Source organism: Sander vitreus, chromosome 23 (assembly GCF_031162955.1).
Source record: "Sander vitreus isolate 19-12246 chromosome 23, sanVit1, whole genome shotgun sequence".
In the NCBI taxonomy this organism is placed as follows: Eukaryota; Metazoa; Chordata; class Actinopteri; order Perciformes; family Percidae; genus Sander; species Sander vitreus.
Genome location: NC_135877.1, coordinates 17,358,752 through 17,383,342, shown reverse-complemented (window position 1 = coordinate 17,383,342; position 24,591 = coordinate 17,358,752). Strand labels below are relative to the sequence as shown.

Sequence of the window (24,591 nt, the reverse complement as noted above, 5' to 3'; positions counted from 1 at the left end):
AGACCTCAGCTGGCTGCCAAGGGCAATGTCTCAATGAGGACAGTATAGAGGATGACGTTTCTCTCCTTGTTTACCTTGAGAGGGATAATCCATAAGGGGAGAGATGAGCAATGATGTTTTATTTTATTATAGATTCCCAACCAGGGTTCCAACATGTTTTCAAATCTAGCTCTTAAAATCCCAATTTAATCAGAGAGCCATATGTTCAGATTTCAGCTGTTGTTAATATTTAATTATGTATCAAAAGCGTGATGAAACAGATTCTGTGATTAACATGATCATTCCTATACATTGTCTTCTTTGGGATGTTTACTGAGGGAAATCATATTGAATGAAAATTAAACAGTTCCTCGTTTTTCTGTGAAGCCTTCATGTACGTTTACATCCTCAAACTGCACTTTGACCACCAGTGATTTACAAAATGGAAAAGAAATCTCAGGGACCTTCCTGTGAAAGGCTCATGGGGAATGTCAGAGCATATTCCCGTTGTATTCTATGCGAGATGAGCCTATGGGAGAAACAGTGGGGAGTGAGAGCTTGAGGCTGGTTTGCCCTCCACATGACTGGACAGGGATCTTGGGAGGTCAGGTGGAAAACAGCGGAGGAGTTAGGCTCACATCTCCTGGGGCCGGTGTGTGAGCACGAGGCAGGCTTACCTGCTGAGAGAGGGGCTACATTCAGACCTGCCCTGGGATTTCACAGTGCAATGCTCAATATGTCCCAGGGCCTCACCTGGGAGAGATAGGTAATAAGTAACTCAGTGGGACATAATAAATATCTAGTGTGAGATTAGGTCGCCGTCTTCTGGAAGGAAAGCAAAGTGCATCCAGCTTTGAGTAAATGGAATCCTTTAAGAAGTCAAATAGTTTAGTTCCTTCTGCTCGTCAAAGGGATTCCATTTCAAACAAACAATTGCACATGACTTCAAACATATTTTTAACTTACGTGTTGCAAACTTGAGAACTGGAGATGAGAGAGAAAAGTTACAAATGAAAGACTGATATGTCAAAATGTTTGGAACTTTCAGAGTAGTTGACTCAAAGGTTGAAGGATGCAACAGTACCAAACACTCCTTGTCCAAACATGATAGTGAAGTCAGTATAGTCCAGGGCTGTGGACTCGCGTTTCTCTCCTGATCAAAACTATCTGAACTCAAGCATCCTAAAAAAGTGCCACGTATTTAACTACTGAGATCGTCTACATTATTCGTTTAATGATTTGATTCCTCAGGCTGTATAGAGTCCACAGACTGTGCAGCTTCTCCCTCTTCTGTGTGTTTCTTCATGTGTTTCTTCAGCGTGGCCTTGGATGGGAACGTCTTCATGCACTGCTCACAGTACGGCTTCAGCGGCTTCAACCCCGAATGGCTTCGCTTGTGTCGCGCCAGCTCCGACGAGCTCTTGAACTTGAGCTCGCAGATGTTGCAGGGGTACGGCCTCTCCCCCGTGTGAATGCGCTGGTGCAGCTGAGCCTCGCCGAGGGTGAGGAAGGACTTCTCGCAGTGTCCACAGGGGAACGGCCTCTCTCCCGTGTGGATGAGATTGTGTCTGGTGAGTGCGTATGGTTTGGTGAAGCCCTTCCCGCAGTAGGCGCAGGGGTATGGGCGGGCGCCGGTGTGCGAGACGATGTGTTCCTGCTGGGTTTTCTTGCTCTTGAAACGCTTGTCACACTGAGGGCAGGAGTAGGGCCTGTCGTCCACATGGGACCTGTGATGTTTTGAAAGCTCTCCCTGCGATAAAAAGCCCTTCCCACACTGAGAGCAGAGGAAAGGTTTCTCCCCGGTGTGCATCCGCTCATGTCTGGCCAGCACAGACACCAGGGTGAACCTCTTGGGGCAGTGGGAGCACTGGAACGGCCGCTCCCCTGTGTGAACACGGAGGTGTTTCATGAGCATAAAGCGGAGCGAGAAGCGTTTGCTGCACTGGTTACACTGGTAGGGTCGTTCCCCAGTGTGGGTGGATAGATGCCTCTTTACGTCAGATCTCCGAGTGTACGTCTTCTCACAATGCGGACACTTAAATTGACTCTTCACTTGATGCATCTGCCGGTGCTGGGAGCGAGCGAGCAGGGAGTCGAAGCCCTCGTCGCACTGCTGGCAGATGTAGCGTTTGGCGGCGACGTGAGACTTCCTGTGCTCGTGCAGCTCAGAGGAAGTGGGGAAGCTGTGGCTGCAGATGGAGCAGATCTGAGGAAGCTGGCTCTCCTCTGAGTGAGACTTCTTATGGTGGACGGTGAGCGCGCGGAGGTTAGCGAAGGAGCTCCCGCACAGCTCGCAGGCGAAAGAAATGGCCACGCCGTGATGTTTGCTCTCATGTTTGGCCAGATCCCACGAGTGCTGGAAGGTCCGGTCACACCGCGAGCAACAAAACGGTCTCTCTCCGGTGTGCGTGAGCTGGTGTCTCCTCACGTCTGACGACCGGGTGAACGTCTTACCGCACGTTTCGCACGCGAGGGCCTTCGGTCTGCTTTGTGACTGTGGCGCATTGCTTCGATTGTCAGACTGTTCTGCTTTGCTCACCTCCGTGTTTCTTTTGGGGAACAGTTTAATGGATGTAAAAATCTCATCTGTGCTAGAAGGAGACGGTGTAAATTTGGCTCCTGAGAGAGTACTGTACACTTCAGTGCGAACACTCTGCATGTGGAAGTGAGGCGGGCTGCTTTCGTCCGAGTTGTGGAAGGGACACTGTGAGCAGGTGAAGATGATGGAGGTCATCTCGTCCGAATCACCTGCAAATAAAAAAAATAAATAAAATGCATAAGTGTGGGTTAAATAAGTGGATTTTATTTGAAAAGGTCCAAGATCTTTCTCTTTTTTCATGTCAACCTATTACCTTTGTCGATTCCTTTGATGGCTATAACCGAGGGGGCGACTGATACATCGGCTTTACTCCTGGTGAAAATAAAAATGTTGTTGTTGAATCTTTAAATGTAGATTTGACATTTTGGGAAATAATTGTATATATAGTCTCATAATTGTGTTTTGGGAAATGGTACTGTATGTAAAGTATTGATGAAGTATTGATTTTCTCATCTTATTAACTCATTTCCCCAAAACTGATCAACTTATTCCTTTAAAGAAATATTCTTAATGGAAAAAAACGGACACATATCTTGAGACCACAAAAATCACGAGTGAAGCAAAAATGTGAAAAATTGACATCATTCTAGTTTCAAAACAGCAGAACAACAAATTAATTCACCAACAGGAGAGCATGAATGACAAGAAATAGCACCATAACTGTATTTCCCAGACTGTTTTTGTTACTGTAATCATGTAACGTGGCAAATCTCTTGCTAATAAAAATGTGAGTGAGAAATAAAATTACTATCTCAAAAGAGGAAGCAGTTATAATATTACAGTATAAGTTTTTGTACATTTTTGGTTCTTCGCTACTTTCTCTGGATGACCTCTGGATCTGACAGGTCTCCTGCCGACTGGGTGGGGTCTTCATTTGTAGACGAGTGGATCGGCGCACATTAGCCGAACTGGGAGACTGTTGAGTTTCAGAGACTGGGTCCTCACTGGGGACATCTGTCATTTCTTCATGGACAGAAAAGGATTCACAATCACCCTTCAAATCTGCCCAAGAGTCCATATTGCTCTCTACGCCTTCAGGTTGGAAATCCTCCTTCACCTCTTCGACGTTTCCTCGTTTCTCATCAGTTGGGTCACTTGTTTCTTGTCCGTCATGTGTTTTTCCTTCATCTGGTGCATTTCCAAGCTCACCTTTTAGAGACGAATCATTACTCCTTCCTGTCGGAACATCTTGACCGAGGCTCTCCTTCCTTAGTGCAAACGTTTTTGTCAGCGTCTCCAGAGCTTTAGCCACATCCACAGTTTCACTTGTTTCTTCTGCCCTCGAGCTGGTAGCCTCCTCACAGCCGGCGTTATCGGCGCTAACTATCTCCTCTTCATAGAAATCAGTCTGAAGTTGCACTTCGGCTGACTCGATCATTTCTTGATCTACTTCAGACGCTCCAACTTCCACTTCGGTGTAGACGGCAACAACGCTGTACTGGTCCGTCCCAACTAAAGTGACGGGGTTTAGGACATTAGCATAGTTGTGGATTGATTCCAGGCCGACAGAGATGTTTGTTTTTTGCGAGGGAGGAATGGATAAAGCAGACATGATGCAGCTACCGATGGTGGATGAAGGGCCACCTAAAAAAAAAAAAAAAAAAAAAACAGTCACTGGTGGAAAAACTGCACTTTCAAAAGGCACTTACTGGAAACTATACTTAAAAATACCAAAACAAATGCAGTGCTGTACCTAATATATACTTTTATTTTTCTTATTACTTTTATCAATTAATCAGAAATCAGAAAATCATCAGAAAATAGTAATTAATGCTCGTCACACTTTTTTTCAGAACCCAGGTGACATCTTCAAATAGTTTATTAAGACCAAAAGTCTAAAACCCAAAGATACTTAACTAACTGATCTTTAGATTAGATTTTGATTAAGAAGCTCTCCATTTAATGCGGTTCCAAAGGATTCAGTTGCATATGACAAATACAAATATTGCATGAATATAAACACGCTTTTCAGATTGTAATCTGGGAATTTCAGTGTCTTTTTATTCCACAAGTAAGCAACACAGGTGAATATATTACTGCTTAATGTGCCAATTGTAAGCTAAATTGTAACACATTTCCCTATTATAGAAGTGTGGGTCAAAACTGGCAGCCAAGTACATAATACTCTTAATATGTAGTAACCAAGTAAGTAACCAAGTGTACACACAACATTTTGTGCATATTTACACATATTCTCTGAGAAAAGACACGGATGCAACAATCGATTTTGTAATTTTAAGACTCAATATTGGATCGTACAACTGAAAATCTGTGTGTGTGTTTTTTTTTACTCCCGATGATATAACAAAGAAAAAATATCCTTACATTTAAGAAGCTTAAAGGTCCCATGACATGGTGCTCTTTGGATGCTTTTATATAGACCTTAGTGGTCCCCTAATACTGTATCTGAAGTCTCTTTTATATAGACCTTAGTGGTCCCCTAATACTGTATCTGAAGTCTCTTTTATATAGACCTTAGTGGTCCCCTAATACTGTATCTGAAGTCTCTTTTATATAGACCTTAGTGGTCCCCTAATACTGTATCTGAAGTCTCTTTTATATAGACCTTAGTGGTCCCCTAATACTGTATCTGAAGTCTCTTATATATAGGCCTTAGTGGTCCCCTAATACTGTATCTGAAGTCTCTTTTATATAGACCTTAGTGGTCCCCTAATACTATATCTGAAGTCTCTTTTATATAGGCCTTAGTGGTCCCCTAATACTGTATCTGAAGTCTCTTTTATATAGACCTTAGTGGTCCCCTAATACTGTATCTGAAGTCTCTTTTATATAGGCCTTAGTGGTCCCCTAATACTGTATCTGAATTCTCTTTTATATAGGCCTTAGTGGTCCCCTAATGCTGTATCTGAAGTCTCTTTTATATAGGCCTTAGTGGTCCCCTAATACTGTATCTGAAGTCTCTTTTATATAGACCTTAGTGGTCCCTTAATGCTGTATCTGAAGTCTCTTTTATATAGACCTTAGTGGTCCCCTAATACTGTATCTGAAGTCTCTTTTATATAGACCTTAGTGGTCCCCCTAATACTGTATCTGAAGTCTCTTTTATATAGGCCTTAGTGGTCCCCTAATACTGTATCTGAAGTCTCTTTTATATAGGCCTTAGTGGTCCCCCTAATACTGTATCTGAATTCTCTTTTATATAGGCCTTAGTGGTCCCCTAATACTGTATCTGAAGTCTCTTTTATATAGGCCTTAGTGGTCCCCTAATACTGTATCTGAAGTCTCTTTTATATAGGCCTTAGTGGTCCCCTAATACTGTATCTGAAGTCTCTTTTATATAGGCCTTAGTGGTCCCCTAATACTGTATCTGAAGTCTCTTTTATATAGGCCTTAGTGGTCCCCTAATACTGTATCTGAAGTCTCTTTTATATAGACCTTAGTGGTCCCCTAATGCTGTATCTGAAGTCTCTTTTATATAGACCTTAGTGGTCCCCTAATACTGTATCTGAAGTCTCTTTTATATAGACCTTAGTGGTCCCCTAATACTGTATCTGAAGTCTCTTTTATATAGACCTTAGTGGTCCCCTAATACTGTATCTGAAGTCTCTTTTATATAGGCCTTAGTGGTCCCCTAATACTGTATCTGAAGTCTCTTTCCCGAAATTCAGCCTTGGTGCAGAATTACAGCCACTAGAGCCAGTCCCACAATGAGCTTTCCTTAGTATGTGCCATTTCTGTGTCTGTAGCTATTGAGGAGGAGAGAGGGGGGCAAGGTGGAGGGTGGGGGTGTGGCCTTGACCAACTGCCACTTTGCTCGTTTGAAAGCTAAGATGTCGCTCTCTCATGGGCGGGCCAAATTCTCTGGGTGGGCAAAGCAGAGAAAGAGAGGTAACCTTCCTCCTTATGACCTCATAAGGAGAAAGATTCCAGATCAGCCCATCTGAGCTTTCATTTTCTCAAAGGCAGAGCAGGATACCCAGGGCTCAGTTTACACCTATCGCCATTTCTAGCCACTGGGGGACCATAGGCAGGCTGGGGGAACTCATATTAATGTTAAAAAACCTCATAAAGTGACATTTTCATGCCATGGGACCTTTAAACCAGAGCATGTTTGACATGTTTTGTTAATAATTGAGTAATGGAGGGACTAATGGACTAATTATTTCAGTTCTACTCACATGGCATTTTCAGTAGTCCTAAACTTTTGTAGTGTTGGAAGATTAAGCTCAGGTCTTCAGGTGAGGACTGAACACATTCCTCCCACACAGAAGGAGCAGAGCCGAGCCAGGCTGCAGTCTGTAATCACAGTTTGTGGTAAATGGTGCACGTTTTGGAGAAGAAAAACAACCTGAGACATCTGGATAGACAGACTGACCTGTTTTAAGTCCGGTACTGGAAGCAGCTTTACCAGTTTTGAGAGCAGCTCCCACAATAACACGTGCAGAGCAGCATCATATTGTGGCCCATATTCCACTGGGAATACCTCCTGTAAGAGATTATTAAATGTTACTATAGGACTTTATTAAGAGTAGGCTCAGACTAAGAAATTATTTTTAATCCGTCTGACCTGGTAGAAATATGCTCTCTCAACTGGATCTTTCAGCAGGCTCTGAACAAGTGCAATGAAGGTGGACTCTGTCGTTTTTACCTCAGCATCCCTGTACTGCCACAGAAAGGACGTGTCATTTATGGATAGATATATATGTATCATTATTTGTTTTCAAAAAGGTATTCCTTTTCTGCACTTACATCTGTGTTTGCAGAGGCTATTGGGAGTCTATCCAAATAGCTCTGGATCACTTGAGAATCAACAGAACCCCGAGCCGAGCCTTTGCAAAGCTCCAGAATCAACTGAAATATCAACAAATGGTTACTGGACAAAAAATTATTAAAGCGAAATTAGCATATATTGTTACAATACACAACTTCTGCTCACCCTTGCTTTTAGACCCAGAATGAGCTGGGCTCTCTGTCTGTGGTTGATCAGTCCAGGGAATGCCTCTGTCACCATGAACACAAACTCCTGAAGCTTCTCATAATTCATCACATCTTTCTGCTTCGCCAGCTGCCACATGGCAGCAGACAGAAGCTGCAGTGGGGGCACCAGGAGGCGAAGAGACGAAAGAGCTAGGCTCGGGTCTGTAACATAAAGGTGTAATGTGAAAGATGGTCTGTTGAGGGCATCAATTAGCTTTTAATGAATGAGAGCACTTGCAAATACACTCATCTTTAACTTAAACTATTATAACAAACATTTTTTTTTAAATTAGCTCTTTCCCAATGGAAATATCAGAGGCTGGCAAAATTACTGATAAATCTACATTTTATGTGTAAACTACTACCCCCAATAGAACCTGTCATAAGCCTATGAACCAGTGTAATAGCTGGACAAACCTATTAAATGTGAGTTTTAAGACTTGCAACCTAGTATCTGCAGCTGTGCTTTAGGTCTCGGAACACAATGAACTGTATTACATGACATTATTATTTAGAATCGGACTATAACAAGTTCATTTCTAATGCAACAGCTCCAGCTTCTGACTGTTATGATTCCTATAGATAGACGGGTCCCGCTAACTGCCTTACTAGCCTGCTTTAAATTACAGCATGAGCAATTTATGAATATACGTACCGTTTATTTTCTCTATTGACCCGATAACCTCCATTAGAGTTATGTTTCCTGTAGCGTTGCGAAATAAATGTAAAATAATGTTGTTAGATTTATTTTTATTTTTTTTAGCTAACATGCGCTGTTAGTACGCAAGCATCCGTTTCCTCAACTCTTCTCTAGCGTTTCCTCTTTCCAAAATAAAAGTCTCCGCTGTGACTGCCCTTACATTATAATCCAATTTTCTCTCCTATCTTAAAGTTTAAAAATATTACATGCACTTTAATTATACGCGTTGACTTCATTTTACACGTATACACTTTTCCCAGATAGAGTAATTCGTGAATTTGCAAAAGCAGATAGATCCTTCCAAAAACATCTGCAGCACTGACTTTAATAACAGCCCCAAAACACAAGTTTGATCTAAGTTTAAACATTTTTTAATTAATTTAAAGAAAATCTCTGGAAAATAACACTAATAAATGTCTTGTATGTACGTTTAAAAACCACACTGTTGAGATAAACTGTTATTTTAAAACATAATGAAATCTTGTGTAATGTAATCATCAGAAATGTCAAACCAGAGACGCAGCCCATGGATGTATTGACGCAGCCACAAGACATATCCGGATGTTGTTGTTTTCCACAGACTGAAGACTTCAGAATAAAAGCTCAAATCAAACATTCCCCTTTGGCTAACGTCGTGACGTCAAGACACGATCACACAGTCCGGAGTCACATGAAACGTTTCACTGCAGGTTTATGCACCCCTTTCCTGTCATTTTGCAGTGAAAATACTTGGCATTAGTACTGAAGCTGCTCTATAATCTGCAGGAAGTTTAAAAATCCAACATGGACGAGGACGGGCTGCCGATTGTGGGTTCTGGCGTCGATCTTACCAAGGTTGGTAACTGTTATCTAGCTATATCACGTTATATTAGCTAGCGTAAACGTTAGCTAGCTAGCTAAAACAGGCCAAAACAGTGCTCAAAGACAGTTGTCATTCTGTTTAACAAGTCACATGGTAATAGTGACTTTAGTTTACCAAATACTATTAAGCTGTAATCGAAACAAGCCGACCGTTTCATTATGATTAACAAACATCACTGTAATATCCTATAGTAAACTGCCTTTCACATCTAGCTAGCTATATGACAGGCATCTATAGCTTGGAACAAATAATAGTAGGGTGAAGGGAAATGATCTGAGGTGATTTTCAAAAGTATTTAGCCATTGTAAAACCTTACAAGGTGGCTCAGCTGTGGTTGTAATATTTTGCATTCAGCATGTATTCCATAGTTACACTTCTACTATGTCTAATTTAAATGAATTCAATGGGTTATAGTAAACTAGGAGCGTGGAGGCATTGCTGTATGTGTATAACTTCATTTCTTCAATACATCACATCCTGGGTTCTGTCTGGGTTTCCTTCAGGTCCCTGCTATTCAACAGAGAAGAGTTGTTGCCTATCTCAATCAGTTTGTTGTGCACACGGTCCGGTTCCTTAACCGTTTCTCTACAGTTTGTGAAGAGGTTTGTACATCTTCTTGTACTCTTATAATTTGATCTTTTAACTTGATTCTGTTGTCCTGATGAGTTCACACAAACAACTTCTGTAACACGCAGATGATACGTCTGTCTGTGATATGTCTGCTGATATAACTGTCAAACTTCTTTCCTACAGAAACTTGCAAACATATCTCTTCGCATACAGCAGATTGAAACAACCCTGTGCATTCTGGAAGCCAAGGTGAGTCTGTGAGCCTCTCCAGTCTGTAGTAGTATTACACTCTATATACATGCCATCAGTGGTGGAGTGTAACTAAGTACATTTAGTGTACTTTAGTACAAATTTGAGGTACTTGTACTTTACTTGAGTCTTTTCTTTTCATGCCACTTTCTACTTCTACTTCACTACATTTCAGAGGGAAAACTTGTACTTTTTACTCCACTACATTAATCTGACAGTTTTAGTTACTTTACAAATTTAAGATTTTTGCACACAAAACACATAAAATACGATGTTTTATTATAAATGTAACTACACAACAATATATAGGCCTACAAGTACAGCTGAAATGATTAGCAGATTAAACACAGAACTGTTTGGAACGTTTCCAGTTTGTAAAATGTGAGGAATTTTCTGCATTGAGTACTTTTAATTTGAATACTTTAAGTACATTTTTCTGATGATACTTACATACTTTTACCTAAGTAACATTTTCAATGCAGGACTTTTACTTGTAACAGAGTATTTCTACAGTGTATAGTATTAGTACTTTTACCAGAGAATTTCTAATAAGGGGAGAAGTTCCACTCTCGTGATACTTCCGGCTTCTGAACTGGATGCGGTTCCACTCTGGTTCCATATGAGGGCGCTCACAGGCCAGTGCAGAATGAATGGAGGTCTATGGAGCTATACCCCTCAAAATCCACTTTTCTCAGGATATAATTTTTTGTCTAGTAATTTGAATGTTGCATTTGAAAGGGGAGGCTAAGAAAATACACACTGCTGGGTGTTAGATTTTTTTTTAAAAGTCGCTTATTTTGTTCTAAAAAGCCTTTTTTAAAGGTCAATGACGTCATACACATATACGGCCAGAGATACTGCTTTACGGCAAGCTCCGAGTCGCTTCCTTTGTTCTCTCGAGACATCGACAACACAGCTGACAGGTTACGCTCTCCCTGTTAATACACGTGCTAGAAAGAGGTTTGCTAATATTTTAAAGACCACGCCGAAATATTCACTCTGACATTCTGGTTCCGCTTCGGATGCCGTCAAGCGGGATCTCCAGTCGTAATCAGTCCTTCACTGACCAATCAGCATTCATTAGCAGAATGCTAGCGTGTTGTGGGCAACAACGACTCAACCTGTAAGAAATCGAAAGGACACAAGTACTCGTTCATTCAGCTTTCGACCTATAATCCACGTTGAACTTGCAAAAACTACAATAAAATCTGAGATTTCTCAACGGCAATCGGGCGAAAGAGACAAAGTTAGCCGTCTAGCGTCTAGAGTCTAGCGTCTAGAGTCCCATTCATTTTGCACTGGACCGTGATCACCCCCAGTGGAACTCTGGTGGAATTGCAACCAAATTCGGTACAATGGGGCTAAATAGGGAGTGAACAGGCTCTTCGTAGATGGGCTCTGCTTTTACTTAAGTAAAGGATCTGAATACTTCTTCCACCACTGCATGCCATGCCATGCCCATGCACTGATCATATATCAAATGTTATGTTATGATCTGAGCAGCTGTCCTCCATTCCCGGGCTGGAGGACGTCACAATAGATGGACTCAGTCAGCGGCAACCTGCTCAGGCCAATGGACCCACTACTGCCAGTCAGAACCAAACCGATGGTCCACCAGCAGGGACCCTGCCTCCCCCACAGGTCAATACACTGACATGACACAAACAAATATATGGTATTTTTTCAGCGTAAGGGAACAGTTTGAAATTGAGATGTTATGAAATATACTTATACACTTTCTTGCCTATGAGAAGATTGATACCACACTCATGTCTGTGTGTTAATTATAAAGCTAAAGGCAGAAAATGGTAAGCTTAGCCTTGCATTAAGACCTGGGCCACGTTCAGCCCCGACAAAAACGTAGCAACACGTTTTTTTTAAAAGTGAAACGGGTGCTTGAAACTTGACTTGGCTTGACTGAGTCTGATGGAAGCTACCATGCCCAGACACAAGTAGCTCCACCACATAACTCCCTGTAAAACCACAGCTTTACATTTCTGTTTATGCACATATAAACAAATCAGACACAGTGTGCTAATTAGTGGGCTTTAGAGGTGCTGGTAAGTAAGTTATTTTGGAGTTTTGGAATGAGTGAACCAGGCTAGTTGTTTACATTCTTTATGATAAGTTAAGATAAGCAGCTGCAGGATGTGGCTTCATATTTAGCATACAGATACTAACACTCTGCAAGTAAGCACATTTCCCCAAATGTCGCACTATTACTATTCCATAAACATTACACAAGCAACACAAGCCACAAACTCTGCAAGTCTAAAACCTACCAAAGACTACCACCTACTAAAAATTCAAAATAAGGTACCACATTTGATATCCTGTGCCGCCTAAACCACTTGCTACTTCATGCTGTTTTTAGTAATTTCTATATTTCAATGTTGCAGCCCACTCAGACTGCACCAGAGCATGCAACGACACCAACAGCAGAAGCAGCTGCAGAGAATGTCATGACAGTGGCCAAGGACCCACGTTATGCCCGATACCTGAAAATGGTTCAAGTGGTAAATCATCACTAACACCTGCTCATGGACTATAGAGATTTAAAAAAAAAAAAAAATAATAAAAACATAATCTGTATTTTCTGTATCTCAATGCATGTTTTATCTGTCACAGGGAGTTCCAGTTATGGCTATAAAGAATAAAATGGTCCTGGAGGGTTTGGATCCTAACTTGCTTGAGTGAGTGTTTTACCGTTACTGGTGATGATCATATATTAATCTTTCTTTTTTTTTATGAAACTGACCAATGACATTTCCTTCACTGCTGATGACAGCACACCAGATGCCCCCGTGCCTGATAGAGGAGCGAGGAGCACTGAGGATCAAGACGTTGATGTCACCAGCTCTGACAGCGAATCATCTTTCAGTGACTGACATCCGTCCCCATCACCCACAAAGGTTCCTGTAAAGGCCATCCATCGCTACTCTGAGCTTCTGTTGGCCTGTACTGAGAAGGCAAGGTAGGTTGCGGTGTGCCTGTAAGTGGGTGCCAGCGAGAAGGTGCAAATATAAGTGCCTGAAACAGGAAACTCCAAGCAGAGTGATTGTAATTTCAGTGTAAAAGTGTTGAAATAGTTTTGCTTACAATCGGTCAGTGACCTCCTCTGTTTTGATACATTTAGCATTTTTGACTAATTCAAAAAGAGGGAATAATTATCCCTGTTGATTATGTTAGTCATCAGAACATGGCAGTAGCAAGTTGGGTTTTTTTTTGTACAGAAAAATGTAGAACGTATTGCTCTTCTCTTTGGTTGTCACACTACTATCTCAGTCTAATGCCTTTAAGAGATGCACTCGTCAGTTGAAAGTTATTCAAAAATGTATGTTGGATACTTTGAATGTTTAACATATACATTGTAATTCTGTGTGTTAAGACCAGGGAGAAAAATATCACAATAGTCTTTTCAGTGACGATGTATTGTATATCATAATACCAGTTGAATAGGAAGGAAATACACAATGACAACACAATAATGTTGAAGCAAAAACATTTTATAACTCTGATTCTCACCGGGCGCGTCGGTGCTGCGCTGCGGTTTAGTTCCGTCCTCCGCCACGCGCCATACCACACCGGGAGCGTCTCAGAAGCGGAGCGTCTTGCTGCCCGACTCTCAGATTTTATTGTATCTACATGTACTTTACCGAACAATCGCGTGTTTATTAAGCTAGATCTACCTTCCACTCCAAGTACTCCTGCAGTTAAAGTGCTCATATTATGCTCATTTTCAGGTTCATAATTGTATTTAGAGGTTATATCAGAATAGGTTTATATGGTTTAATAAAAAAAAAAAAAAAAACACCATATTTTTGTTGTATTGCTCATTGCTGCAGCTCCTCTTTTCACCCTGTGTGTTGAGCTCTCTGTTTTAGCTACAGAGTGAGGCATCTCACTTCTGTTCCATCTTTGTTGGGAGTCGCACATGCGCAGTACCTAGGTCAGCACTGCTAGCCAGTCAGAAGCAGAGTATGAGGGCGTGCCATGCTAGCAGCTAGGCGAGCATTATAACGTGTGTTACAAAGTGACGCACGTTCGTCACAGAAGTAAAGGCTGGACTACAACAGAGCTGTTGGGAGCAGTTTGTGAACAGTGTTTTCTGTTGGAGATGGTAAGTCCCTTTGGGGTGGACTTTGGGCTTTTTCACTTTGTAAACCTATTACATGCACAAAAAAGATATATAACACGATAAAGGAAAGGGAAAAAGCCAAAAAGCATAATATGAGCACTTTAAACTCCATGCCTTCTCTTTTCTGGAACAAAAAAATGAAATCTGAATAATTCCCTTGTCTTATACAGAAAAAAAAACTGTCACGAATGAAAGATAAATGATGAATAGTAATGTATTCACTGGTTGTTTTGCCAGGAATATCTATATATATATTACACACTAACCTCAGCTGGAATGAAGAATAACAAACTTGCACTAAGAGGTAAATCCGTGATAAACACCACTTGTCAGAACATGTAAACTGCAGGGGTTTTGTGTTGCTATGTCGGTTGTATCAACTTATCATTACATTGATCAGGACTTGTGACTACATGCCCAAAAAATGTAAAATAATAATAAATGTAAAAAATAAGTATTCATAAGATTTCTATGACCGAATATTACACTATAATGACTGTGAAAAATCTGTGGAGAAGTCTGGAAAGCACTTTGTGTACAAAAGCAAGACATTTTGGATCTGTAATAAACTCAAACAGTTTGCTTCAATAAAAAGTGTATCTTTATTTTTCAGCTCAGCAGTCAAGCAAAACAATACCAATACATAGTAATTGAATAAAACCAAAATCTCCCTTGTAAATACAGTATCTGTAGTGGAGGAGTTAATAACCGGTGTTCATGTGATCATTACAGCACAGGACTTTCTCTTTGGAATACTGTATGTCAGTCCCGTCTACTAATCACCACTTATAGACAAAGATCTATAAACGAATGCTCCAATGGTACTGGCTAGTGAAATCTATCAGCTGATATTAAAATGTGATCTTTAACTTGGCAAATAGCAAGAGCCAACACTATGCCACAAACCTTCTCAGCATGTAAGAGGAACACATTAAAGGTAGTTATAAACATCTCAAGCAGCCTGAAACTATGTCAGAGTATTTATTTACTTTCCCATGTGTCAAGTCTATTTTATTTATTAATCACAAAACAACAAATCTGTCTCAGAGCTCAGGCGTAACAGCCTCTACTCTTGTGCCCTTGGTTTTTTTTACTCATTGATATCACTTAGTAAATAAATAACTAGAAGAGCGCTTCCTTCCTTCCGTTCTTCCGTTGCCCATGCTACACCCTTCCACCTCCCAAGTTTCATAAAAATCAGGACAGTATTTTTTTTTTATATGTGAAATGCTGGAAACCTTTGCATCTTCAGGCCGCTGACAATTCTACAAATTAAACCATTTAATTTCTATGGTCGAACCGCTTCAAACTGTTCGCTGCTCTGAGGCAGAGAGAAAAAGGCTTTATTTATCTGACTGAAAGCACATTGAAAACTTGTCTTTAATTTTAATAAGCTTCAATTCCTTGTTTACTTTATTACAGCAATTTAATTTGGCAGTTACTGAGCAAACTAATAAATGAAATTACCTAATTCCCATCATATTATATGTCTACAGGCTGTGGACCTATGCAAAACCTCATCCAAAGCTGCACTGTAGACCCATGTAGCATTATCAGCTGAAACCATTTAGTATATGAGCACCATATAGTATATCAATAGAAAAAGTTGTTTCTACCTAATTGGTAGAGAAAACTGCTAAAACATGGAATACAACTTTGGTTAAGGAACTGGCAGCATTTGAATGATAATCCCTTAAAGTTCATATTTCAGGTTTGTGTTTACTTACATACAGTAACCGTATCGGTGTAGTTTAACATCAGCCACCATGTGGCCACACACTAACGTGTTAGACTGGTATTCTCATTTAACCATGTGTAGCTATCATGTGTTCACTGTGTGACAAACGTCTCTTATTACTGGTCACAGGTCTGACAGGACGTGTCATGCTGGTGTGGAAACAGTCAAGAGCAAAGTGCAAAGTGTGAACACCGGATGCAAAGAGTACACTTATAAAAATGATTTGAGTTTGCATAAAAAGTATAAAGATACAGTCTGTGATCAGCTTTTTCTTGTATAACTTTACAACTGACAGCCAGTTATTTAAGATGTATAAATACTACTGTAATCTACCAATACATTCAGTCAAGTGATACAAAACACAAAATCTTATAAAAAGCTTTGCAGTGCAAATTGCAAATGTACAAAATATGTGCATAAAAGCTCCACAAAAACAAATGCAGCACATTTTTAAAATGCTTATATTCGTACAAGGTTTCGCTGGCAGTTTCAGATCCATCAAGGCTACTGATCATATTCAGTTTTCACCCGTAAGGTAAACAGCTGTAGGAAATTTTAAAAAAGGGAGAGAAATAAGAACCTCTTTTCAGCCGGAAACTAAAACAAAGAGTTTTATGTTTGATGGTGTGATGATACTCACTTTGAAATCTTCGATGTAAGTGAGGAAGAAGCAGATGAAGCTGAAGGCAACGATCCACTCGCATACAGCGCTGGCTACATGGAAGGGATAGTCCTGAAAGAGGGACACAGACGATCAGTACACATTTATCATGTTAGCGTTGATGTCAAATGACGCACTACAATTCAAAAAGACAAATGATTAATCAATTATCAAAATAGTGAACAACGATAGCCCACCTTGTCTCCTGTGTCTCTGTGCAATGTAGTTTGTTTCACAAAGTACGCACAGATGACAGCTGAATTATCCATGAAGGAAAATGGCATTCATCAATGGCTGTCACTTGTGCATGTAACCGTTAATGACTCCGAGGACAAGAGAATAATGTTGCAATCATAAAGCGAAGTTCCTGGTTAAACGCATGTCATGTTGGCACCGCAGGAAACCAAACATATAGATGTTTTTTTTCTGTATTTTAACAGATTAGACCTCTGTGAAAGGATACTGGGGAAAAATGCCAAAACAGCCAGGAGGGCGATAGCCAAACGTGCTCGACACACACCCAAGGAGGACCCAAATGGATAGACATGATAAGATATAAAGGACTGGAGGATTATGTATAAGACACCAGAGACAAAGAACAGCAGAGCTCCTATATCATGAACTACTGTCACTATTGTTTCCTGCAATCAGAAAGTAGAAAAATACGCCATTAAACATGACACATAAACATGTCATTTCATGTGATCAAAACGTGCACCACGTGTAAAAGACATACCTGGAACGTTGCAACAACACACATGCCCAAACAGGAGAACATCCCAACCACAAGAGCAGTTTTATTAAGATGTGGGCTCACCACCCGTGTGTCCGCACTCAGTTTCTCCACCAACTTGTACCTGGCATATATGGTGGCTATTCCTGTGTAAAGGTAAAATTGTGCATTCACCACAACGTCTTGTGAGACTCTCACATTACACCGACTACATTCTGCTTTCATTTTCGTGAAAAAAGGGAAACGTGACTAATATTTACTTCTTAAATCTTGGTTCCTCCCTTTGGAAAGCCCAAAATTGCCTAAAAGAGTCAGAAGTGACATTGCAGATGTTCATACTGATGGGAGTGAAAATACCTGCGCATGCAGAAATGAATGTCATCAGGCCAAAGATGCAGCTCTCTGGGGGGTTTGCACCTGTGTCACTGAAAAGGGAAAAGAGAGATCTGCATTTTAGTTCTCACATTACAGACGTGTGTTGATGGTCAGTGGTAGAAAGAAGTAGATTTACTCAAGTTGGTACTTTACTCAAGTAAGGTACTTGTAGCCTTCTATGTATTTCCATTTTCTGCTACTTTATACTTGGAGGCAAATATTGTACTTTTTACTCCACTTTATTTGTTATCTTTTTTTTTATAAAGTTACTTTGTAGATTCAGATTAATAATACAAAATAAAATCAACAAATAAATGATGATGTTGTATTATACAGTAGGTCAAGTGGGTTTTATTGTCATTTCAGCCATATACACTGTATATAGTGAAACAAAACAACGTTTCACCGTGGATCAAGTGGTGTTACACATTTAAAATATATAAAAACGACATTATATAAGATAGATAGATAGGCTTTATTATTAGACTCATGGTCCATTTAGAAAAAAAACAAAAAACAACACAATTAAAAAGGACAGATACAAAAGAACAGACACCAGTTAAACAAGACAGCTATACCAGTAATCCCATAAGGGTGACTGGTATCGCACAGCACTGAACCTCTGGTCAATCAGTTGTAAAATGACAGAGTTACAAGAAGACCAAAACATTTATACATTAGATTCCTCAGTAAAGCAAAGAATGTAATAACTCCTGCTTGACAAAACAATTTACTTGCACTACACCACCTTGGTTTTCTGAGTAGTATGCTCAAACAATCATTATAAGCAACCTGCAGCTTATTGAAGCTTAAATAAACGACATTTGAGACAGGCTACATTTTGTGCACACACAGTATTGACCCCTTGGTGAAATTGACAAGCTCCCCTGGCAGTATAGTACAACATAAGATCCACCTTTACCAGATGTAATGTTACAAAGGGACATTTTAATCCACTAATGTAACATATTAGGGGTAGGGATCACCAGAGGCCTCACAATACGATATCAGCACAATACTTATGTCTAGTTATGATATTATTGCCATTTTACATTCAACATTCTGCGATTATTTTTTATTTTGTATATATATATATTTATTCTATATATTTATTCAAATTTTGCCCAATTTCAAATGATGTCCACAAAAGGAACCTTTGTCAACTTCTGTTTTATCTAAAAATATACATTTCTGTTTGCTCATCTCACTTCAATTGTATTGCTGCAAAATGGGATTGTCAAGCAGACAAGCTGACCAACACACAGATAATAATAGATACCGCGATGCTATGCTGTATCGACTTCTTCCCCCCACCCCTAGAATATATACTGTTCTAGTATGAGCCATTCTGCATAATGAGTATTTTGGATCTTAGGCCAGTTTTTGTTATGCTAATACTTTCGTACTTTTACTTGGGTCAAATTTTAATTTAATTTAATTCGTCTCTTCTTCACATAATGGTCTAACTAACACAAGGGAGAAGTGAAAAGAAGAGGTCTCAAGCTGCACAAATAACAGATGTGTATACGTGCAGCTGGAGTTTGGGTGGCAGCTCGGTTACGGAGGAAAACGAAACTAAACTCACTTAGGTTCTCAGAAATCACTGGAAACAAAAGAAATCGACATGCGCTTTTTTATACACCTCACATTTTAACTGAAGATTAATAATAACTTTACAAAAAAAAACAACAACATATGTAGAATACAACTTACCTTATATATGGAAATATGATGTCGACGTCATGTCTGAAAAGCGCAATAAGGTATGAAATAATGAAAGTGCTGGAGGACCAGATGACCAAAAACGCTGGTAGAAAGCACAGTCCTTGCGTGAACCAAAACATCTCCGAGAGTTAACGGCGGAACTTCCAGAAAGGACTTTTCACAGTGATGAGTAGTCAAATAGTGCCATGCAATATAGCATCCACGTTGAAATGCTAGTCCAGGATCAGTGTTGAGTCTGCTGCTGACCGTGGTTGCTGAAGTCTGTCTGATGAAGTTACCGACAGTCACATGGTGGTGTGTTAACAATAATGAGCTTAGCCTTTGCCAATCAGTCGATATACAGTATACAGTAACCTCTTCCCCAAAATCGACTCCCCTTGTGCCGGCCCACGCAAATAAAACCAACCGCTATGATTATCTGGTGCTTCCTTCTTTCCTCCCTTCATCTTTTTTTTTCTTCTGTTCACACACAAAAAACTCGATTTCTATTGTATTCCTACAAGTCACTGCCAGTAATCACCAGCTATATGGAAATATTCAGATCTTTCACTGACATATGAGTAGCAATAATAATAATAAATAATACATTTAATTGATATAGAGCTTTTCATGGTACTCAAAGACACTTTACAGTAAAACCAGCACATATACACACATTAAAAACAGAAAAGCAATAAAACCAACACATAAAACATAGTAAAAGCAATTAAAAAACAATAAACTGTAACTATCAAGTGAGAAATGTAAGACTATTGTATGTGGAAAGCTAATCTGAAGAGGTGTGTTTTGATAAGTGATTTGAATGTGTCCAGGTCAGTACAGTCACAGATGTGTATATGGGTAGGGAGTTCCAGTACCACAGTATAAAAGCAGTGGTGTTGTGGCTTAAGTAAAAGTACTAATACCACTCTGTTACAAGTAAAAGTCCTGCATTTAAAATGTTACTTAAGGAAAAGTATGTAAGTTTCATCAGGAAAATGTACTTAAAGTATTAAAAGTAAAAGTACTCAATGAGTACTTTAACTATCAAAAGTATTGGTCAGAATGTTTATATTAGCCTGTTTTCATATTATTAGATTCTTCTTATTAATAATTTTTAGATGCATTGCCATGTAAGCAGCATTTTTTTGGAGATGCTATATGATGTTGGGTAGTTTATCTGTCACAGTGCATTACATAGAAAATCGAGTAAAAATACAATATTTACTTCTGAAATGCAGTGGAGATCAGGTCATTTGTAAAATAGAAGTACCTGAAAGTTGTAATTAAGTACAGTGCTTAAGTAATTGCCTTCCACTTGCAATACTGACCTTATAGAACTTTATTGTCATTTTTGTTTTCAGTCTTTTATTTACTTTTTACAATGTATACACTGATTTCTTAGCCCAGAAATCTAGATGCACCCTAGCGGCAGCAAATATAATTCGCAGCCATGGGGGTCTAGGCACTCTCCGTTGGCTTGCGAGCTGGAAAAACCAAACTCTGGTCAGGCCAATCACATCGTGTATAGAGTCGGAGCGTCAAAAGGAGCCAGTTGAGGTGGTTTGGGCATCTGGTAAGGATACCCCATGGGCGCCTCCCTAGGGAGGTGTTCCAGGCACGTCCAGCTGGGAGGAGGCCTCGGGGAAGACCCAGGACTAGGTGGAGGGATTATATCTCTAACCTGGCCTGGGAACGCCTCGGGATCTCCCAGTCGGAGCTGGTTAATGTGGCCCGGGAAAGGGAAGTTTGGGGTCCCCTGCTGGAGCTGCTGCCCCCGCGACCCGACCCCGGATAAGCGGACGAAGATGGATGGATGAATGGCTTATGGCTGCTGCTGCTGCTGGGAACAGCGGTCTTCTGGAATACTTGGAGTTAAGCTTTTCTTTGAGAAAAGAACAAAGAACAAAGAATGTAAAAAGGAAGATGTGTTCGGAGTTTTGCCGACCGGATACGGCAAAAGTTTAATATATCAACTAGCTCCGCTACCTTCTTCGTTGCGCTATCCTATTGTATGCAGAGGGAATTTGAAAGACAACCGTTTATCCCGCCCCTCGGATTGAGCCCTGCCAATGGTGAGTTCCCAGACCAACATCTTGATGTGGGTGTGGCTTGTCAGGCTACTGATTTCTAGGTCAGTACCTGGATTGTTACCTCTCTGGCGGGAGTGAAACGTCAGTACAGTTTAGAAGTACTAAGCCTATATTTCCATTTTATGATACTTCATACATCTACTGCACATTTTAGAGGGATATATTATAGTTTTTACTCAACTACACTTTTTTTTTTACAGCTGTATTTAGTGCTTACTTTGCTTCATACATAACACATTGTTATAGATTAACACCCAGAATGTATTCCACCTGACCCACTACAACAGGGAAATGCTAATACACTGTATTAATACACAGCATTAACAATCCCAAAAAATATAATAATATAATACTTACAGTGACCATTTTACTGCATTTTAAGCTCTTTTGATACTTATACACGATGCTGCCAATACTTCTGTGCTTTTACATAAATAAGATTTTGAATGCATGACTTTCACTTTAAATTGAGTATTTTTACTACATTTTGGTATTGGGACTTGAGACTTGAAAAATACAAATAAACACTAAATAAAGAGGCAAGAAACCGTCATTTGCTCAAATTATTACAAAGTCATTGCCACACAGTAAGTCTTGGGCTTTTTCGGGTCCCTGATACTTTGGATAAGTGGCTGTGCGTTTTGAATACTTGGGTAAATGGGGGGTAAAGCCAGATACATTGTGGGTGAACCTGGAACATCTGGTGGAGGCTCACGTCCAGATGTCTTTTGGCTCAAACCTCTGTAGAACTTTTCTTATATTTTAAGAAAAGCGTAGGGACACAGAATCCAAGTGGAGCCAGTTCAGAGCTTTACTTGTTGATGTGGCTATTAAGGCTTGCCAGTCCCTGATTTGGCAGCAACCTTAAGAAATTGTTGGTTGAAAAGGCCTTTTTTTCACTGGCTTGGTGGGACTCATCATGACTCAGCAGAAAAGAAAGGCTACTGCAACCTGCCTGGTCTCAGAAGAGAAAACCATAGAGAAGCACTTTTTTAGGCCTTTATTCGATAGGACAGCTTAGACATGAAAGGAGAGAGAGAGGGGGAATGACATGCAGCAAAGGGCCGCAGGTCGCAACCAAATTGAGATGTTGATTGTGGGATTTTAGAAGAGATTTTGAAGGGAACAGCGTTCAACCTGAGAGGATAAACGTATCTTTCGAAAGTGTCAAGACGGCTTCTTTATATTGAGAATCTCAAAGTAAATGTTTAGGCTATTCTTTTTTTCTCTTTAACTTTGTAATTAGAAATCTTAAAGCTGCAGCTTGAAAGATAATGATTAGGTGAAGGGATTATATCTCTAACCTGGCCTGGGAACGCCTCGGGATCCCCCAGTCGGAGCTGGTTAATGTGGCTCGGGAAAGGGAAGTTTGGGGTCCCCTGCTGGAGCTGCTGCCCCCGCGACCCGACCCCGGATAAACAGACGAATATGGATGGATGGATGGAGGGCGGGCTTATGGCTGCTGCTGCTGCTGGGAACAGCGGTCTTCTGGAAAACTTGGAGTTGAGCTTTTCCAGCAGTACCTGGATTGTTACCTCTCTGGCGGGAGTGAAACGTCAGTACAGTTTTAAAGTACTAAGCCTATATTTCCATTTTATGATACTTCATACATCTACTGCACATTTTAAAGGGATATATTATAGTTTTTACTCAACTACACTTTTTTTTTTTTTTACAGCTGTAGTTAGTGCTTACTTTGCATCATACATAACACATTGTTATAGATTAACACCCAGAATGTATTCCACCTGAACCCACTACAACAGGGAAATGCTAATACGTTATTAGGGACTGGTCTTTATTTACTTAAGGGGCCACCAGAGGAGTTTTGGGACCCTCCCCTCACAAGTAAAAAAGTTTCTATGACCCTCCAAAACAATTTAGAATAAAGACATGACCCTCCCCCAGCAATTTACCAATACCTGCTGTACTGGCGTGCGTTTGGCAAATATGCAGATCCACATTGTTTTTTAACAGCTAAAATGTATGTTCCTAAACCTCTGCATTCTTATCTGACGCATCCCACTCCTCTGTTATGGTGTGGTGGCCATTTCAGTATTTTTACTCACTAACACTGTTGTGGAAACACAATAAGCATGGAAACTAATGCACACTTCCTGCATTACTGCATTACTTCAAATACTAAGTTACTCCTCTAGTAAACTAGTATTCACTTGAAATAAAACAATAACATATTGAGACCATACAGCAAGGCACTCTGGGTAATAGTCAACACACAAACTGGTTGCTATGGACTCGTCACTAGGCTTCATCCACTTCGCCGTTTAAACAAAGTGGAATAAACGTATAAAAGTCCAAATCTACACAAAACCCGCAATCAATTAGTAAGCTGACATCAAATGTGGCATTTGGGAAACCTTTATTGCAACCTTGGCACGGTAAGATGTCCAGACTAGCAACAGTCATTTTCGTTTTATACGTCCTGCTGCTGCCATCGTCAGCCAGGAAATACTTTTTTTTACTAAAGCAGTATATGAAATCTGATGTATTACCTACCACCATTTAGTTGTTTTGTGTTATTTAAGATATTTATAAAATATCTGATCATGTCAGACGTAATTATTCCACTCATTTTTTAAACAATTCCTCCGGTGGTCCATTCCATAAATACCGAACGGTCCCTAACAATCAAATAATTCAAAAATATATTTTTTGGTTTTACTGCCCATAGCTTTACTGTTTTGATTCACACACGCTCATCTACCTCTTTTCAATGAAAAAGACCTGTCCAGTAACAAACAGCACACAGACAAAGTTAACAACTAATCCCTCCCGCTGGGGGATCATCCCTATGTTCCCAGGGCCCTATGTTCCCACGGTCCTATGTTCTCAGGGCCCTATGTTCCCAGGGCCCTATGTTCCCACAGTCCTATGTTCCCAGGGCCCTATGTTGCCAGGGCCTTATGTTCCCAGGGTTATATGTTCCCAGGGTCCTATGTTCCCAGGGCCCTATGTTCCCAGGGTCCCATGTTCCCCATGGTCCTATGTTCCTAGTGTCATATGTTGCCAGGGTCCTATGCTCCCAGGGTCCTATGTTCCTAGTGTCCTATGTTTCCAGAGTCCTATGCTCCCAGAGCCCTATGTTCCCAGGGTCCCATGTTCCCCATGGCCCTATGTTCCCAGGGCCCTATGTTCCCAGGGTCCCATGTTCCCCATGGCCCTATGTTGCCAGGGTCCTATGCCCCCAGGGTCCTATGTTCCTAGTGTCATATGTTGCCAGGGTCCTATGCT

At 40.4% G+C, this 24,591-nt stretch overlaps 3 protein-coding genes across 5 annotated transcripts; 1 reads left to right on the top strand and 2 right to left on the bottom strand.

The window, feature by feature from the left end:
* Window positions 1-204: 204 nt before the first annotated feature.
* Window positions 205-8,351, bottom strand: LOC144512245 (uncharacterized). 2 transcript variants are annotated; one of them, XM_078242863.1, is made up of 9 exons: window positions 8,172-8,351; window positions 7,476-7,678; window positions 7,289-7,390; window positions 7,107-7,202; window positions 6,915-7,025; window positions 6,718-6,835; window positions 3,376-4,162; window positions 2,832-2,890; window positions 205-2,727 (listed from the first exon to the last, which is right to left on the bottom strand). In XM_078242863.1, exons 1-9 carry the CDS (start codon window positions 8,284-8,286, stop codon window positions 1,211-1,213), a joined length of 3,108 nt encoding a protein of 1,035 aa, XP_078098989.1. In that variant the 5' UTR covers window positions 8,287-8,351; the 3' UTR covers window positions 205-1,210. The 2 variants fall into 2 exon arrangements, with proteins under 2 accessions (XP_078098989.1, XP_078098990.1); XM_078242864.1 differs by lacking the exons at window positions 7,476-7,678; window positions 8,172-8,351 and having other exon boundaries at window positions 7,107-7,197; window positions 7,289-7,368.
* A 501-nt stretch (window positions 8,352-8,852) lies between these two features.
* Window positions 8,853-16,215, top strand: washc3 (WASH complex subunit 3). 2 transcript variants are annotated; one of them, XR_013503874.1, is made up of 8 exons: window positions 8,853-9,050; window positions 9,582-9,680; window positions 9,832-9,897; window positions 11,401-11,538; window positions 12,297-12,413; window positions 12,526-12,590; window positions 12,686-12,871; window positions 15,903-16,215. XR_013503874.1 is itself a non-coding variant. In XM_078281554.1 (7 exons), the coding sequence occupies exons 1-7, from the start codon at window positions 9,000-9,002 to the stop codon at window positions 12,783-12,785; spliced, it is 636 nt and encodes a 211-aa protein (XP_078137680.1). In that variant the 5' UTR covers window positions 8,853-8,999; the 3' UTR covers window positions 12,786-16,215. The 2 variants fall into 2 exon arrangements, 1 of the variants encoding a protein (XP_078137680.1); XM_078281554.1 differs by having other exon boundaries at window positions 12,686-16,215.
* Window positions 14,614-19,722, bottom strand: dram1 (DNA-damage regulated autophagy modulator 1). Its single transcript, XM_078281552.1, has 7 exons — window positions 19,256-19,722; window positions 17,525-17,592; window positions 17,171-17,313; window positions 16,898-17,075; window positions 16,632-16,690; window positions 16,414-16,506; window positions 14,614-16,316 (listed from the first exon to the last, which is right to left on the bottom strand). The coding sequence occupies exons 1-7, from the start codon at window positions 19,384-19,386 to the stop codon at window positions 16,278-16,280; spliced, it is 711 nt and encodes a 236-aa protein (XP_078137678.1). The 5' UTR covers window positions 19,387-19,722; the 3' UTR covers window positions 14,614-16,277.
* Between the last annotated feature and the right edge of the window lie 4,869 nt (window positions 19,723-24,591).

Coding starts and splice junctions, on each gene's coding strand:
- dram1 (XM_078281552.1), bottom strand. CDS start 19,386: ATGTTTTGGTTCACGCAAGGACTGTGCTTTCTACCAGCGTTTTTGGTC. Junction 17,314..17,524: donor ATTCATTTCTGCATGCGCAG/GTATTTTCACTC, acceptor ACCTTTACACAG/GAATAGCCACCATATATGCC. Junction 16,317..16,413: donor CTTACATCGAAGATTTCAAA/GTGAGTATCATC, acceptor AATTTCCTACAG/CTGTTTACCTTACGGGTGAA.
- LOC144512245 (XM_078242863.1), bottom strand. CDS start 8,286: ATGTTAGCTAAAAAAAATAAAAATAAATCTAACAACATTATTTTACAT. Junction 7,679..8,171: donor GTCAATAGAGAAAATAAACG/GTACGTATATTC, acceptor TTTATGTTACAG/ACCCGAGCCTAGCTCTTTCG. Junction 2,728..2,831: donor CATCAAAGGAATCGACAAAG/GTAATAGGTTGA, acceptor TTTTATTTGCAG/GTGATTCGGACGAGATGACC.
- washc3 (XM_078281554.1), top strand. CDS start 9,000: ATGGACGAGGACGGGCTGCCGATTGTGGGTTCTGGCGTCGATCTTACC. Junction 9,898..11,400: donor TGTGCATTCTGGAAGCCAAG/GTGAGTCTGTGA, acceptor TGATCTGAGCAG/CTGTCCTCCATTCCCGGGCT. Junction 12,414..12,525: donor ACCTGAAAATGGTTCAAGTG/GTAAATCATCAC, acceptor TATCTGTCACAG/GGAGTTCCAGTTATGGCTAT.